The sequence below is a fragment of the Oryctolagus cuniculus genome, chromosome 20 (genome assembly GCF_964237555.1).
Source record: "Oryctolagus cuniculus chromosome 20, mOryCun1.1, whole genome shotgun sequence".
NCBI lineage: Eukaryota > Metazoa > Chordata > Mammalia > Lagomorpha > Leporidae > Oryctolagus > Oryctolagus cuniculus.
Window position 1 is genome coordinate 26,646,780 of NC_091451.1, and position 18,068 is coordinate 26,664,847.

At 38.0% G+C, this 18,068-nt stretch overlaps 1 protein-coding gene across 22 annotated transcripts in view; it reads right to left on the reverse strand.

Annotated features, from left to right (window-relative positions):
- The window catches only part of CEP128 (centrosomal protein 128), a 475,965-nt gene that overhangs the window by 336,467 nt on the left and 121,430 nt on the right, over positions 1-18,068 (reverse strand). For all 22 annotated transcript variants that reach the window (XM_070065330.1, XM_070065327.1, XM_070065329.1 and 19 more), the window contains 2 exons: positions 16,927-17,059; positions 11,352-11,503 (listed from right to left, as the gene is read on the reverse strand). In XM_070065330.1, coding sequence (XP_069921431.1) covers positions 11,352-11,503; positions 16,927-17,059 — 285 coding nt within the window. The remainder of the gene's footprint in view (positions 1-11,351; positions 11,504-16,926; positions 17,060-18,068) is intronic.

Here is an 18,068-nt window from a genome sequence, read left to right on the forward strand (position 1 = left end):
GCAAAAAGATAGTCAATGCTAGTGGAAAAGAAAAAGAACATGTGTAGATGTAGCTATCCTAATATCAGATAAAATGCACTTAAACACAAAACTTATTAAAAACAACAAAGAAGGGCACAGATGAAGTAATGATGAGATACCAATTCAACAGGAAGATGTGACTATAATAAATGTATATGCACAAAATTACAGGGTGCCTAGCTGTTTAAAAGGAATGTCAACAGATCTAAAGAGAGACATAGACTCCACTACCATAGTAATGGGACACTTCAACACCCCCCTTTCTTCAGTGTACAGATTAATCACACAGAAAATCAACAAAGAAACAACAGAACTAATCTTCACAATGGACCAAATGGATCTAACTGATATCTACAGAACCTTTCAACCCACAGTTGCAGAATACGTATTCTTTTCATCAGTACATGGAATGTTCTCTAGGATAGACCTTTCAGCAAATTCAAAAAATCAAAATCATACCATGCATCTTTTCTGATCACAATGGAATGAATCTGGAAAATAACAACTCAAGAATCTCTAGAATATATACAAACACATGGATATTTAACAATATGAACAGTGAGTGGATCAAAGAAATCAGAAGAGAAATCAAAAAAATTTCTGGAAACAAATGTAGATAATAATCCATCATATCAAAACTTATGAGATACAGCAAAAGCAGTGTTAAGAAGGACATTTATATAAACTACTGCCTATATCAAGAAATCAGAAAGGCACCAAATAAATGAGCTATCATTGCATCTCAAGGACCTATAAAAACAACAAACCAAACCCCAAATTAGTAGGAGTAAAGAAATAATAAAAATAAGATGCTAATCAAAATTAAAACCAAAAAAATACAAGATCAGTGAAAAGAAGAGCTGTTTTTTTAATAAATAAACAAAACTGACATACCATTGGCCAAACTAACCAAAAGAAAAAAAAAGTGGGAGAAGACCCAAATCAATAGAATCAGAAATGAAAAAGGAAATGTAACAACAGTTACCACTAAAGAAACATCAGTAATTACTACAAAGAACTGTATGCCAACAAATTGGGAAATCTAGTAGAAATGGAAAGATTCCTGGACATACAACCTACTTAAATTGAGCCATGAAGACACACAACATCTAAACAGACCAATAACCAAGACAGAAATTGAATCAGTAATAATGACTCTCCCAACAAAGAAAAGTCCAGGTCTGGAGGGCTTCACTGCTGAAGTCTACCAGACATTTAAAATAAATAAATAAATAATAAATAAATAAATAAATAAAGTCATACTTCTCAAGCTATTCAAAACAACTGAAAGGGAGAATCCTCACAAATTCCTTTTATGATGCCAGCATCACCTTAATTCCTAACCCAGAAAAAGATAAAACAGAGAAAGAGAACTAAAGACCAATTTTCTTTATTAACATGGAGGCAAAAATTCTCAATAAAATACTAGCCAATTAAGTCCATCAGAAATCATTCACCTGGACCAAGTGAGATTTATCCCTGGTATGCAGGGATGGTTCAGGATTCTCAAATCAATAAATGTGATACATCAGATTAACAAACTGAAGAAGAAAAAACCGTATGATTATCTCAACAGATGCAAAGAAAGCATTAGATAAAATACAACACCCTTTCATGATGAAAACTTAAGCAAATTGGGTATAGAAGGAACATTCCTCAACACAATCAAGGCAACTTAAAACAAACCCATGGCCGGCGCCGCGGCTCACTAGGCTAATCCTCCGCCTTGCGGCGCCAGCACATCGGGTTCTAGTCCCGGTCGGGGCGCCGGATTCTGTCCCGGTTGCCCCTCTTCCAGGCCAGCTCTCTGCTGTGGCCCGGGAATGCAGTGGAGGATGGCCCAAGTGCTTGGGCCCTGCACCCTATGGGAGACCAGGATAAGTACTGGCTCCTGCCATTGGATCAGCGCGGTGCGCCGGCCACAGCGCGCCAGCCGCAGGGGCCATTGGAGGGTGAACCAACAGCAAAGGAAGACCTTTCTCTCTGTCTCTCTCTCTCACTGTCCACACTGCCTGTCAAAAAATAAATAAATAAATAAATAAATAAATAACCATGGCCAGCATCTTATTGAATAGGGAAAAGCTAGAAGCATACTCAATAAGATTCAGAACCAGAAAAGGATGTCCACTCTCACTATTATTATTCAGTGTAGTCCTGGAAGCTGTTGCCAGAGCCATTACGCAAGAAAAAGGAATTAAGGAGACATAAATTGGAAAGGAGAAAGTCAAATTATCCTTATTTGTGAATGACATGGTTCTATATATAGGAGAACCAAAAGACTTCACTGAGAGACTACTGGAACTCCTAATGTTATGCCCAGTTCAGTTGTCCCCAAAGACCACCAAGGAGCCGATACCGCTGTAAAGCACACGAGAGTTTTATTGCAGGTCCGGGCCTGGACTCTAAATCAACACCAATACAGCGGGTCTGAATTGAGAGCCCCGACCCTTCAGTGAACAGGGTTTTTATAGGGTTTTCAGAGACATTCTATACATCATGGTACCATTTAGCAAATCATCTCATCCCGCGGGAAATTCAAAGGACATCTCTTAGAATTGATTAGTGCATCCAGTGGCGGGAATGGACCTACTAAAGGTGGTTGGATGGCTTTGGGGTTGATGCCATTTGAATTGATTGGCCGAAGCATAGGATCCGAGCTGATGGGGAGTACATGCCGAACTGCAGGGTCTCAGGTAGCTATCAATCACCTTATCTGCCCTGAGAAGACACCAGGAACTCTAGGTATTTCTCTGTTATCTGTTAATCAGCTGTTGCTAGGAGAGTTTATTGCAAGGGGAGTTCATTTATTTACTTTTAGGAGCTTCTGGCTCAGAGTTCAGGGCCTGGTCAGGCCCAAGTTACAAGATGGAGGCCTAATTAAAAATAGTTACACCTTGATCCAGGCTCAGGTCTCACACTAACAGTTTGGTAAAATGGCAGGATATAAAATTAACACAAAAAGTAACCTTTGTATACAAAGACAATGTCATGGCTAAGAAAGAATTTCTAGGTGCAATCACATTCACAATACCTACAAAAAATTAAATACCTTAGAATAAATTTAACCAAGGAGGTCAAACACATCTATGAGGAAAATTCAAAACATTAAAGAAATAAATAGAATAAAATACAAAAAATGGAAAAATTTTCCATCTTCATAGATTGGAAAAATTAATATCAAAATGTCTATTCTACAAAAATCAACTAACACATTCAATGTGATACCAATCAAAATACGCACATTTTTCTCAGATCTAGAAAAAATAATGCTAAAATTCACATGGAAACACAAGAGACTACAAATAGCTAAAGCAATCTTATACAACAAAAACAAAGCCAAAAGCATCACAATACCAGATTTCAAGACATACTACAAGGTAGTTATAATCAAAAAGGCCTGTACTGGCAAAGAAAAAAAAAAAAAAAAAGACTTGTAGACCAAAGGAACAGAATAGAAACTCCAGAAATCAATCCACATATCTACAACCAACTTATCTTTGATAAAGAAGCTATATTCAATCCCTGGGGCAAGGGCAGTATCTTCAACAAACAGGGCTGGGAAACAGCCTACAGACACATGAAAAAAATGCTCAGAATCACTAGCAAATCAAAACCACAGAGAAGGGGCCAGTGCTGTGCGGGTTAAGGGTCTGGCCTGAAGTGCTGGCATCCCATATGGGCGCTGCTTCTAGTCCCAGCTGCTCCTCTTCCGATCCAGCTCTGCTATGACCTGGGATAGCAGTAGAAGATGGCCCAAGTCCTTGGGACCCTGCACCTGCGTGAGAGACCCAGAAGAAGCTCCTGGCTCCTGGCTTTCGATTGGCACAACTCCAGCCATTGCGGCCAATTGGGGGAGTGAATCATCGGATGGAAAACTCTCTCTGTCTCTACCTCTCTCTGGAAACCACAGTGAGGTTTCACCTCACCCCAGTTAGAATAGTTCTAACGTAGAAACCAACAAATAATAAATGCTGGTGAGAATCTGGGAAAAAAAAGTACCTAATTCACTGTTGATGGGAATGTAAATGTGTGCAGCCATTGTGAAAAAGATCAACCATATGACCCAGCAATCCCACACTTGGGGATTTACCCAAGAGAAATGAAATCAGCATATAAAAGTATTACCTGTACCCCCCATGTTCATTGCACTTCAGTTCACAACAGCTAAGACCCAGAATCATCCCAAATGTCCAACTGATGACTGTATAATGTAATTATGGCATATATACACTGAAATATTATTCAGCAGTTGAAAAAAATGAAATCCTGTCTTTTGTAACAAATTGGATGCAACAGGAAACCATTATACTTAGTGAAATTAGTGAGTCCTAAACAAGACAATACCATATGTTTTCGCTGCTCTGTGGTAACTAATAGATTATTTAAAATGTAATATATAGGAGTGAAATTAACATTTTGAGATTCAATGATTGTCTACAGCTCTTGTCTCTGCTGTTTCAGAACAGAGTTGTTGTTGCTTATGTCTACATACTTACTTACTGTAAGGTTAATCTTATGAGCATAAAATAAACTGAAAATACATCTTTGTAAAAATTAATAGTGGGAAAAAGAGAAGAGGAATAAGTGGGAGAAAGCAGTTGGGAGGGAGGGTATGGTGGTAAGAATCTCTATGTTCCTTCATCTGTGTATATAAAACACATGAGATTTGTACAGCTTAAATAAAATTTAAGAAAATAAATGAAACTTCGTTTTTAAGAATATTCAGATAATACCTTCTTTTACAACATGTACTTGCATAAGATGTAAAAAGTAAAGATTTTTAAAACAAAGTAGAACATAAAATTACAACCAGAGTAATTATGATCTCTAATACCTTAGGTGTCTAAGGTGTCTACTAAAAACAGCATTGAATTAGGCAGTATTGTCCAACAAGGTAGCCAGGTTTATAGAATTCAAGAATCAAGTTTATGATAAAAGAAAAGAAACTTCCTTTTGTTTCTACTCTACTAATCATTACAAAAAAAAAGTCAACAGGGCCAGCATTGTGGTATAGCAGGTAAAGCTGCCACCTGTAATGCCTGCATCCCATATGGATGCCCAGTTGTGTCATGGCTGCTCCATTTCCAATCCAGCTTCCTGCTTTACTGGCTTAGAAAAAGCAGAAGAAGATGGCCCAAGTGTTTGGGCTCCTACCACTTACATGAGAGACTTGGATGAAGGTCCTGGCTCCTGGCTTCAACCTGGCCCAGTGCTGGCTGTTTTAGCCATCAGGAGGGTGAATCAGCAAAGGAAAATCTTTCTCTCTTTGTCTTCCTCTCTAACTTATTTTCAAAAAAATCTTCTTTTAAAAGTTATTATCATTTCTTTTTCCTACTAGCTTTTCATTTTTTCAAAAGTAAATTCTAGCATTATAGTCCCAAGCTTCTGCTAATGAATAATCATGTCAGTTGTCACTCAATTATCACATTTACTCCAAATTATGTTCAATACTTCAGGTTTTTTTCTCTCTCTTTGAAGTTTGTTGAATTTAAAAGTCAAAAAAAATTTTTTTAGAAGAAGAGTAAGTTGATGGAAGATGGAGACAGAGATTAAATCAAGGGGAATTTGTGATCAAGGATGCTTGCAATTCTTATGAATACAAATAGCCTATGGAGGTTAATGAGGTTCCAACTGAGTTTAGAAAAAAGGGCAAAATGCACTTAATATTTTCTATACATATACAGATTTAAGGTTTTTGGTACAATTTGAAAGGTAAATCATGCAAACTAAATCGTAGATTACTTCCATTTGATTTCTAACTATTTGTACTGTTTTTCCCCAGTGTAAAACACAGCTTAAAATAAATATTCTGGATAAACAAAATTTAACACAATTAGTGATTCAGAGTAAAGGATTCCTTGTATATTACAACTCTTTCAGAAGTAAATGTGTTTTTAAGAAATGCCTGAAACCACAAACTAGCTTTAAAAAATAATCAAAGGAGTGTGCATTGTGGCTCAGTGGGTTAAGCTGCTGATTGGGATGCCCACATCCACATCCAAGGCCTGGTTCCTCCATTTCTGACTCAGCTTCCTGCTAATGCAACCTGGGAAGAGACAGGTGACAGATCAAGTACTTGGGGTTCCGATGCCCATGTGAAAGACACAGCTGAAGTTTCTGGCTCCTGGCTTTGGCCTGGTCCTGCACTGGCTATTGTGGGTATTTGGAGAGTGAACCAGCATATGGAAAATCTCTCTTTCCTCTCTCTTCTCTCTTCTCTCTCCTCCCTCTTCCTCTCCTCTCTTGTGTAAATGGCAATAATAAACACTTAAAAATAATAATCACGTCAATTAAGTACCTAGTATGGGTATCACATTATGCAGGAACACAGTGGGACACACCAGACAACACCTGGTTTTCATCCCATGCCCACTTGGGATCTGATAAAGGGAACAGACACCTTTAATTCATCCCTTAGTGGCTCTTAGCAGGTTGCAAGTTACAATTATAATATCAATGCAAACTGTCAAATGACCCAGAGCAACATCTGGGCACAGCAACATATTGAAAGAAAAAATAAATCTAAGGTTGAACAGCAGAATGGGAGCACTAGAGAAGACTGTTAGAAAGATAATAGATGTCACTTGAACATACTCCAGGAATAAAGACAAAGAACCTCACTGAAGTAAATAAGGACTATGTTTAACAGAGTTGGAAAGCTGGGGAGCCTTACTATTGCCAGGAACAAGCAGCTCTTTAGACACCATTATTCTCAATTTCTGTGTTCACCAAGACATTATTTGGCTACTAATTCTAAAACCTGGGTATAAAAATTGGGAGACTAGCACCAAGCACAAGAGAACAGTGTTTTAGTATCTATACAGGATGTCTATAGGGTAACTCAATAACTGGCACTCAAATACTGCTTTCTTGTGGGTTTAACTGTTATTATAAGCCAGTACCTTGGGTCACATTAACTCTAAAACACAGAAAACAAAAGTTTTCATATGTAACAACAAGATACTGAAACATGTCTTAATTATGTAAGGACATAAAAGTCAAGTTTGTCTTGGGAACAGGGTAGCTGGCTTTCTCCAACATTGCCTTTGCTACTTTATTTTTACCTACTTTTAAATTTTAAAGGCATACACTAAGATTACTTTAAGACAGTCTGAGTTAGATGTCACAAGAACATTAGTGATATAGACAAAAGGAAAAAGGAAATCACTTTCAGCTAATGTAACCCACAAAGATTTCAGAGAACAAACAGTTTAGGATTCTACAAAAAGAAAAGATATTACAGAAACAGAACAACTGGAACAAAAGCCAAAATAAATAGAAATGACTCGGGAAATTTTAGAAAAAAATGAATTACTTGTTAAGATTATATATTAAGTTCTAAACAATAGTTGTCAGAAAATCTAGCTTTAAAATAATGATATGGGGACAGTGTTACAGCACAGCAGCCTGAAATGCCACCAATCCATGTGAGCGCCAGTTGCTGTCTTGCCTATTTTACTTCTGATCCAGCTCACTACTGACGGACCTGAGAAAGCAGCAGAAGATGGCCTAAGTACTTTTTCCCCCTGAACCCACTTCAGAAACCCAGATGAAACTCCTGACTCCTGGCTTCAGTCTGGCTCAGCCCATGCTACTGTAGTCATTTAGGGGGTGAATGAGGGGATGGAAGATAGATCTCTCTCACTCCTTCCCTTCCTTCCTCCACCCCCTGCCCAAATCACTGCCTTTCAAATAAGTAAATAAATCTTTTAAAAAGAAAAAGAAAGATCTTTTATAAAAACTAAATAAAGATATGATTAAACAAATCATAAGAACTATTTATACCAACATTCTTTGACCTAACCAATAATCTCATTTTCATGCATTTTTAAAATTCATATTTGGTCTCTAGAAAGCAACTGAAATAGATTATTCTTCAATTTTTATATAATGTATAAGGCAAAAGCTCCATACTATCTGACATTTTCTGAAAAGAAGCCAGAAACTAAATGGTATTGAGTTAAACTTCAATAAAATCCTGAGCCATTAGAGGTTATAATTGAGCGGTTTCTGACTTGTATCTCTTATAAACTCTGCCCTACAAATCACTTTGAGAAAACTTGGGGAATAAAAATAATCGAAAAGCCTCTACAAAGTCTGAAAAACCAGGCATAATCAGAACTGCTACTACATCTAAAACAACTTATGTGCAATTAATCAAGTTAGTTAATAGTCACAGATTATTAAAACTATTAATATAACATTCTTAGTCATTGGTTTGACAAAGGAAAAAGCCATTGACTTCACACAACTATATTTGCATTAATACCAATATATGGCTGGCGCCGCTGCTCACTAGGCTAATCCTCCGCTTTGCGGTGCTGGCACACCGGGTTCTAGTCCCGGTCGGGGCGCCGGATTCTGTCCCGGTTGCCCCTCTTCCAGGCCAGCTCTCTGCTGTGGCCAGGGAGTGCAGTGGAGGATGGCCCAAGTGCTTGGGCCCTGCACCCCATGGGAGACCAGGATAAGTACCTGGCTCCTGCCATTGGATCAGCACGGTGCACCGGCCACAGCGCGCCAGCCACGGCAGCCATTGGAGGGTGAACCAACGGCAAAGGAAGACCTTTCTCTCTGTCTTTCTCTCTCACTGTCCACTCTGCCTGTCCAAAAAAAAAAAGAAAAAATACCAATACACACGGGCATTTCTTTCTTCTTTTTTTTGTTTAATTTTTAGTTATTTTACTTTTTTTTATTTATTTATTTGAAAGAGTTACAAAGAGAGGTAGAGAAAAAGAAAGAGGTCTTCCATCCACTGGTTCACACCCCGAATTGGCCACAATGGCAGGAGCTGTGCCACTCCAAAGCCAGGAGCTTCTTCCGGTCTCCCACGTGGGTGCAGGGGCCCAAGGACTTGGGCCATCTTCTACTGTTCTCCCAGGCCATAGCAGAGAGCTGGATTGGAAGAAGAGTAGCCAGGACTAGAACTTGCTCCCACATGGGATGCTGGCACTTCAGGCCACAGCGCCAGCCCCAAGTTATTTTATTTCTAACAATAAGAAAATATGAAGAAATAAAACTGGTTAATGGAGGCAGCATTTGGTGTAGCCGTTCAGATGCCCGCATCCCACATCAGATTGCGTAGGTTTTAGTTTTGTCTCCATTCCCAATTAGGTTCTGGGCTCCTAGCTTCAGGCTGGCCCAGTCCTGGCCACCATGGGCATTTGAGGAGTAGATCTGTGGATGGAAGCTCATTCTCTCTCTCTCCTTCTCTCTCTCTCTCTGTCTGATAAACAAATATTAAAAAAAAAAAAAAAATACTAAACTAGCTAATGGTAATCTCTGCCAGGAATGAATGCTTTTTGTGATTTCTTCTTCAATGGCAACTGGAGAGAGAAAAAAAATCTTTGTACAAAAGGAATTTGTTCTTAGAAGTGAGATACAACTTTCTGCATTAACTCACAATGTCAACTGCAAGAGGTAGGAAATTGTCTGAGTTTTTGTTCACTGCTATACTGCATGTAGAACAGTGCCTGACACATAACAAATACTCCATAACATTGGGTGTATGAATAAAAACCTCTCTTTCCAATTGTTTTTCATTCTTAAATCCTATACAAATAGTCCAAATTGACCCATGAAAACTCAAGCTCTTCCCTAACTTATGTAAAGCATAACAAGACTATTAATTAAGGACAAGCAGAAAAGTCCTTGAATGAGAGCACTATTGGGCTACTCCAAGCCACATATTTAACTGCCCACATATTTGAGATCATTTTCTTCTTTTCATTTTATACCAAATGAAGAGAAACAATGGGAACGAAGTAAAGAAGGGAGAGAAGGAGGCAGACAGGACCAACAGATAATATGAACAGCTAGCAAAGGGGCTTATCTACCTTTTATGTTTATTAGCATAGCTTTAAAATTAAAGACTTAACTTCAGCAAAACACGTTCATTAACAAGATCAAGGGGCAAAATAATACCCATGAAGAAAACTTTAAAAGTCATATAATTACCATTGCAACGAGACTGTTTCTGATAAGTATTTTCTAAACATGTAAAGGGCTTTGTAAAGAGTATGCCCATATTTCATTATCTTTATAATCTGAATTTTGAACAAATCTAGAAGATATTTTCTACTGACATGCTGATAAGATGAAAGAGAAACTCAGACTGGAGTAACATTAAATATTTCCTCTGGGTTAAATAAAGTCAGGTGCTTTTAATACCAATTTTCTACTTTTCATTACAATTTTGGAAAATCCTTCAAGTGGTCCAACTTATTACATTTAGAATACAAGTGTACTAATAAAAACAGATACAGGGGAGGATTGATACATATTTATTTCCAAATGTGTCACCCATGTTTGATCTAATTTGTATAATTATAATTGGAATAAAGCCAATTCCTTTAATAAGATCCTGTCCTTTGATTTTTAATATATTTTGATAATTACCTCATCCATGTTAGACAAAAGGCAAGCAAAAATGGTAGTTGCCTAGTTACATTTCATTTGTGGTTTCCATATCATTCATGATAACTATACAATTCTAAATTAATGAAGGCATCACAACACTAACTCACGCAAAAGAGCTAAAGACTCAAAAACCTTTATAGTTCCAAAAAAGAAATAGCAGTAATACCTTTTCACTATAGCTTCTGCCAGAACCACCTCCAAAAATAAATGGTAATTCACTGTTCTCACTCTTAGCAAAGAAAGGTCCCTCTTCCGAAGGAAGGGCTTAATTGTTACCAGAACAAAAAATATTTTGTAGTTTAATAATAGACAAGGATTTCACTGTGACACAGGAGAAAAATCCAATTTCCTGGCATTAGGGTTCCAAATAAAAGAAAACTGAATCCAGGCCGGCGCCGCAGCTGAATAGGCTAATCCTCCACCTAGCGGCGCCGGCACACCGGGTTCTAGTCCCAGTCGGAGTGCCGGATTCTGTCCCAGTTGCCCCTCTTCCAGGCCAGCTCTCTGCTGTGGCCAGGGAGTGCAGTGGAGGATGGCCCAAGTACTTGGGCCCTGCACCCCATGGGAGACCAGGAGAAGCACCTGGCTCCTGCCTTCGGATCAGCGCGGTGCGCCGGCCGCAGCGCACCGGCCGCGGTGGCCATTAGAGGGTGAACCAATGGCAAAAGGAAGACCTTTCTCTCTGTCTCTCTCTCTCACTATCCACTCCGCCTATCAAAAAAAAAAAACAAAAAACAAAAAAAAACAAAAAACTGAATCCATAGAAATTTCCATATATTAGTAAATTACTAACATAAACTTACTTATCAAAACCCAAATTAAAGTTCATAAAATAACATCTCTTTAAATAAAAATTTCATAGGCAGTTCTAACAAAATTAAACTTCCAAACACACTTAAAAATAGCAAACTCACCTGTATTTGTGCTGACAAATGTGCTTTCTCCTTGTCTTTGCGCTCCATGCACCGCTTTACTTCCTCTAACTCGGATGCCATTGTACTGAAGTTCAGCTGCACTCTCAAATCTGTCATCTGCTTCTCCAGATCCTGTTTTTCCCGCTCTACCCCTTAAAAGAGAAAATATGAAGGTAAATGGCTATCTTTTATTCAAATGAAAATGCATTTTCAAATGATACTGAGCCCTGTTGTTTTAATATTCTAGCCAACATAATCCACTAGATACTGTCATTCAATAATCTTTTCAGACTTTGGCAGTCCATTGTTTCAAGTATCACAAAGTTTTCAAAAATATATATGTTGCTATGTCATCCAATTCTACTTTGATATTATAATCTATCTGATTTCTAGTAAATTTATTTCAGGAAAATCCTACACACACATTAAATTTTGCTCACATCTCTATGTTACCACCAAATTGTAAAACAAAAATACTAAAAAATTTTCAACTAAACTACTCCCTCTGACCAAAGGGTCTAAGGACTTCACAATGAAATGCTTTTATTGCAAAATAACCAACAAAAGATACTGATCAATTTCTGACTGTGTACAAACACCAATTTACTAATTCTGGAGACTACTGCCTAAAATTAGATCACTGAACAAAATAATTTAACATGAAGTACTTGCTCTATGATGCACAGGGCACATTACATATAGCATGCCCTTCAATACAAAGATGAGTAACTAAGCCATCCTCAGAGAGCTTGCTTTCTAGAAACGGACAAGACATAAAGTCCTTCCTTGACAAGAGAATGTCAACAATTGGAATATATATTATCAATTTAAGACCATATTTTCTCTAGCAGATTCCTTCCCAAAAAAGGAAGGTGGGAAAAAGAAAACACTAAACCAAATTTATTCATCATTCATAAAATATATCCCAGTGCCAGAAATATTTAAAGAGAGGCCGGCGCCGCGGCTCACTAGGCTAATCCTCCGCTTTGCGACGCCGGCACACCAGGTTCTAGTCCCGGTCGGGGCGCCGGATTCTGTCCCAGTTGCCCCTCTTCCAGGCCAGCTCTCTGCTGCAGCCAGGGAGTGCAGTGGAGGATGGCCCAAGTACTTGGGCCCTGCACCCCATGGGAGACCAGGAGAAGTACCTGGCTCCTGCCATTGGATCAGCGCGGTGCGCCGGCTGCAGCGCACCGGCCGCGGCGGCCATTGGAGGGTGAATCAACGGCAAAGGAAGACCTTTCTCTCTGTCTCTCTGTGACTGTCCACTCTGCCTGTCAAAAAAAAATATTTAAAGAGATCAAAATTATGCACACTAGAAAGGAAGTCATAAAACTAGAGATGCATTTCAATAGCATGATAAAACACTGACAGGCATGAGCATTATAAATAATAATTAACAAAAATAATTTACTGTATTGTGGTCAGAAATAAGGACCGAAGAATTGGAAACTAAGTTATATTTGAATAATGTAAAATTTCTCCAAACAAAGGAGATGGAGTTCAGATGTTAATTTAGGGAAAGGAAATAGCATAACACATAAGGGTGCAAAACTGAATTTAATATCCAGGTAATACACACCCAGTAGTTCTAAACAGTGAACACCCAGAGCATGCAGGTCGGAAGAGTGGGCAGGGACTTTGTGTTGCTAGAGAATTTTCAATTTATCCTACAGACTTTATATTCTATAAAGGGTCAGATAATAAATATTTCAGCTATACAATCTATGTCACAACTACTCAATTCTGCTACTGTATTGTGAAAGTAGACCAAACAAAGGGACTAGCTGTCTTCCAATAAAGTTTATTTTCAAAAACAGGTAGAAGTCTGCATTTGGTCCATTGTTCCTACTTACCTATTCACACTACATCTCCAAATTGAAAATACATTTAGTTGTTTATGTGGAAATGTATGTATTGAGTTTATAAACACATGTATTTGGTTATTTTATAAATGTATTTATAAATATATGTACTTTATGTGCATGCTTACAACATACGTCTCAATAGCATAAACAGATAGACATGCTTCATTTTATATTTATATATATAAAACATTTTCATAGATATATATAAAAAATACATAAGGGTCAGTGTTATGGTACAACAGGTTACTGCCACTTATGAGTACTGGTTAGAGTCCCAGCTGCTCTAGTTCTAAACTAGCACCCTGCTAATGCATCTGGGAGAGCAGCAGAAGATGGATCACGTACTTGGGCCACTGCCACCCACATGGGAGACCCATTTCAAATTCCTGGTTCCTGGATTTGGTTTGGCCCAGCCCTGGCAATTTCATCCATTTAGGGAGTGAACCAGTAGATCAAAGATATCTCTCTTTAAAATAAATAAATCTCAAAAAAAGACATGAAATGTATATAAATATAAATATTACATGATATAAATGAGGCACAAATGTGTATATATACATATGTTCACTTTATGGATGTATATATATTTAGCACAGAGACAAAATATTTTGATATGTTTTATAATATATACACGTAAAATAAGCTTATTTATAAATATATGCTTATTTATACATAGAAACACATATATATAATGACACTTTTCCCAAAATTTGGATTAAAATACAAACAGTATTACAAATGCTCTCATGCCACATCCAAAGGACTGTCTCATATAATCCAGAATGCTTGGGTCATTACAGCAACTGAGAGCTCAAGTTTGTTGTAGAAAAAGTTTGGGTCTCTCTATGATTTGAACTCATTTTGTAGTCATCAGGAGAAAAATCTACAGTTGTCTTTAATTACTGAAAGTATTCTCTAAAGATGAAAAAATCTTAGAACTGATAAAAGAAGGTAAAAAGTCCATTATCACATTTTAAAGAGCTACTGGAAAGTACTCTGATTAATCTGATAAGTTTGATTTTTCTTGTCCTAAAAGACTTACATGCCAAAAATAACTATATTTAAGAATTATCAATACATGTAACAAATGTGCTAGTATTTACCAACAAAATGAGAATTCCAATATGTATCTGTGAAAATCTGATGAATAAACTAATAGCTTAGAGTCTTCTTTTATAAATAAATGATATTTGATACCAAGGGATATTTAAACTATACTAGCTCATTAAAATTAATTGAGGGGCAGGTGTTATAGTACAGCAGGTTAAGTCACAATTTGGGATGCCCGCATCCCACATCAGAGTGCCAGTTCGAGTCCTGGCTATTACATGCTTCTAATCCAGTTTCTTAGTAATGCAACCTGGGAGGCAGCAGGTGATGGCTCAAGCACTTGAGTTCCTGCCATCCAAGTGGGAGACCCAAATAGAGTTCCCTGCTCCTGGCTCGGGCCTGACCCAGATACACCATTGCCATTGTAGCCATTTGGGGAGTGAACCAGCAGATGGAAGATAACATTCTATCTCTGTCTCTTCTCTCTCTCTCTCTCCTCTCCCTCAATCCCTCCCTCTGTCTCTAACTCCTCCTTTCAAATGAACAATTTTTTTTTTAATTTTGAACTGAATTTAATTGCTCATATATTGAAAACTTGGACAAGGGGCTGGTTGCTGTGGCGCAGTATGTTAATCCTCTGCCTGTGGCACTGGCATCCCATATGGGCGCCGGTTTCAGTCCTGGCTGCTCCTCTTCTGATCCAGCTCTGCTATGGCCAGGAAAAGCAGTGGCTGATGGCCCAAGCACTTGGGCCCCTGCACCTGTGCATGGGAGACCAAGAAGAAGCTCCTGGATCCTGGCTTCAGATCAGCTCAGCTCCAGCCACTGTGACCATTTGGAGAGTGAACCAGCGGAGGAAGGACCTTTCTCTCTGTCTCTCCCTCTCTCTGACCATAACTCTATCTATCAAATAAATAAAATCCTTAAAGAAAAAAAGAAAGAAAACTAGGACAAAACAAAGTGAAAAATGGAACTATGTTTAAAATTTTTGTTTTATTTATTTGAAAGGCAGAGTCACATAGAGGCAGAAGCAGAGAGAGACAGAGACTTCCATCCACTGGTTCACTTCCCCAATGGCTGCAATGTCCAGAGCTGCAATGATCTGAAACCAAGAACCTGGAGCTTCCTCTGGGTCTCTCGTACAGGTTCAGGGGCTCAAGCATTTGTGCCATCTTCCACTGCTTTCCCAGGCCATTGCACTGGATCTGAAGAGGTATAGCCGGGACTTAAACCGGCACCCATATGGGATGCCAGCACTGCAGGTGGCGGCTTTATCTGCTACACCACAGTGCTGGCCCCTGTTAAATACACGGACAAGTACAAACAAGCACACTCAACTGGAAGACATGGGAAACAGGAAAAATTTCCACTACTACCTTTGCAGGTGCTTCCTTAAAAATAAAGTCCTAAGAGATAAAGACATCTAACAACTAAAATGAGTTTTTTTTTTAACTTTTATTTAATGAATATAAATTTCCAAAGTACGATTTATGGATTACAATGGCTTCCCCCACATACCGTCCCTCCCACCCACTACCCTCCCCTTTCCCACTCCCTCTCCCCTTCCATTCATATCAAGATTCATTTTCGATTATCTTAATATACAGAAGATCAGCTTAGTATACATTAAGTAAGGATTTCAACAGTTTGCTCTCACACAGAAACATAAAGTGAAAAATAATAGATGATTTTTTTTAAATGATGATGAAATCAGATCAGACCTATTGTCATGTTTAATCCCAGTGAGAGTCAAGTTGGGAGTTGATAATTTCCTTTTTTTTTTTTTTTTTACAGAGGATCAGTTTAGTATACATTAAGTAAAGATTTCAACAGTTTGCACCCCCATAAAAACACAAAGTGAAATATATTGTTTGAGTACTCGTTATAGCATTAAATCTCAATACACAGCACATTAAGGACAGAGATCCTACATGAGGAGTAAGTGCACAGTGACTCCTGTTGTTGACTTTACCAATTGACACTCCTGTCTATGGCATCAGTAGTCTCCCTATGCTCCGGTCATGAGTTTCCAAGGCTATGGAAGCCCTCTGAGTTCTCCGATTCTTATCTTGTTTAGACAAGCTCATAGTCAAAGTGGAGGTTCTCTCCTCCCTTCAGAGAAAGGTACCTCCTTCTTTGAAGACCTGTTCTTTCCACTGGGATCTCACTCGCAGAGATCTTTTGCCAGAGTGTCTTGGCTTTCCATGCCTGAAATACTCTCATGGGCTTTTCAGCCAGATCTGAATGCCTTAAGGGCTGATTCTGAGGCCAGAGTGCTATTTAGGATATCTGCCATTCTATGAGTCTGCTGAGTATCTCACTTCCCATGTTGGATCACTCTCCCCTTTATTTATTCCATTGGTTAGTGTTAGCAGGTACTAGACTTGTTTATGTGCTCCCTTTGACTCTTAGTCCTTTCATTATGATCAATTGTGAACTGAAATTGATCACTTGGAATAGTGAGATGGCATTGGTACATGCCACCTTGATAAAATGAGTTTTGAAATCAAGCACACATGGCCTTAAAACTGGATGCTAAATTGAGATCAACCTGTTGGGAAACCCCGTAGTGAATCAAGAAATAAGATGATATAAGTATTAACATAAGGAACACAACTCTGAGAATGAGAAATCTACATATTTATAAGTGAGAATTCTACCTCTTCTAAACTTCCAGTCATCCCCTTGTTCATCCTGATGGTTTGACTGTTGCCTGGTAACTGGAGATGCTTGATGTTGTAGACCCTTTCGATCACCTTCTGCTTTTGTTAGCTGTGTTCGCAGTTCTTGTACCTAAATACATTTAGTCAAAAATTAAACTTTTATCAGTTTTCAAAAACAGGAAGAAAATAATTCAGCTCAAAAACTGTTACTTCCCTGGGTATAAATTTTACTTCTAACAGGTTACTGTAAACACAGGTTATAGCTAAGTTAATCTCCTTGCTATATACCAAGAACGGTGAAACAGTCTCTTGCTCTATTCTTCATTGTTTCAGTTCTTCCTCAAAAAATGTCTTTTCCTTCTCTATATCCACTGGGACAAATAATTTGACTACATTTCTTAAAATCCCTTATCTTGACTCAGTCTATTATAGTACTATTAACACAAACCACCTCCAGTGAAGTACTATGTTTTTATGTCTACTTTTCATGTCTTTTCTTTGATGGAAATCTGAGCCATGGGTTGTTAACTCAAGTGAAAAGATCATGATTCATCATATCGTGATACCAAAATAGTGCTAAAAATAAATAACCAATAAATACCTTTGCATAAACTATAAACTTTTGAAGTCAGGAACTATTTTATTCATCTTGATATCTGTAAACTGCATAACACATAGTATACACTTCTCTACTGACCACTAAACAAGTGAGCAGTGGCCAAAAAAATTCAGCTAAAGCCACGATGACAATCTAAACAAAGAAATCTCTTGCTTCAAAAACTGAAATTATAGATTACAAATCAAAGTTCTAGAAATAATCAGATTGGTAACTAATACAAATATAAACTTCCTAAAAACAAAAGTATCAACTTCGCAAACATTAATGCTATGTGACCACTGGCTGCAGAACAAAGTCAAGAAACATTCTGGAAGGTTTTATAAAACAGCTGCTACAGTGTATTTTCAACACCAATTGTCAAAATGTAATACTTCTAAATGTCTATGAAGCCTGACATGTGTGCCTACCTAGTACATTAAGTAGCAAAGTTATATATACACACCTCAAAACAGAGCAAGGTACAATGTGTGATTTATATTAAATACAGTTAGGCAGTTAGAAACCCATCTGCCCCTATCCA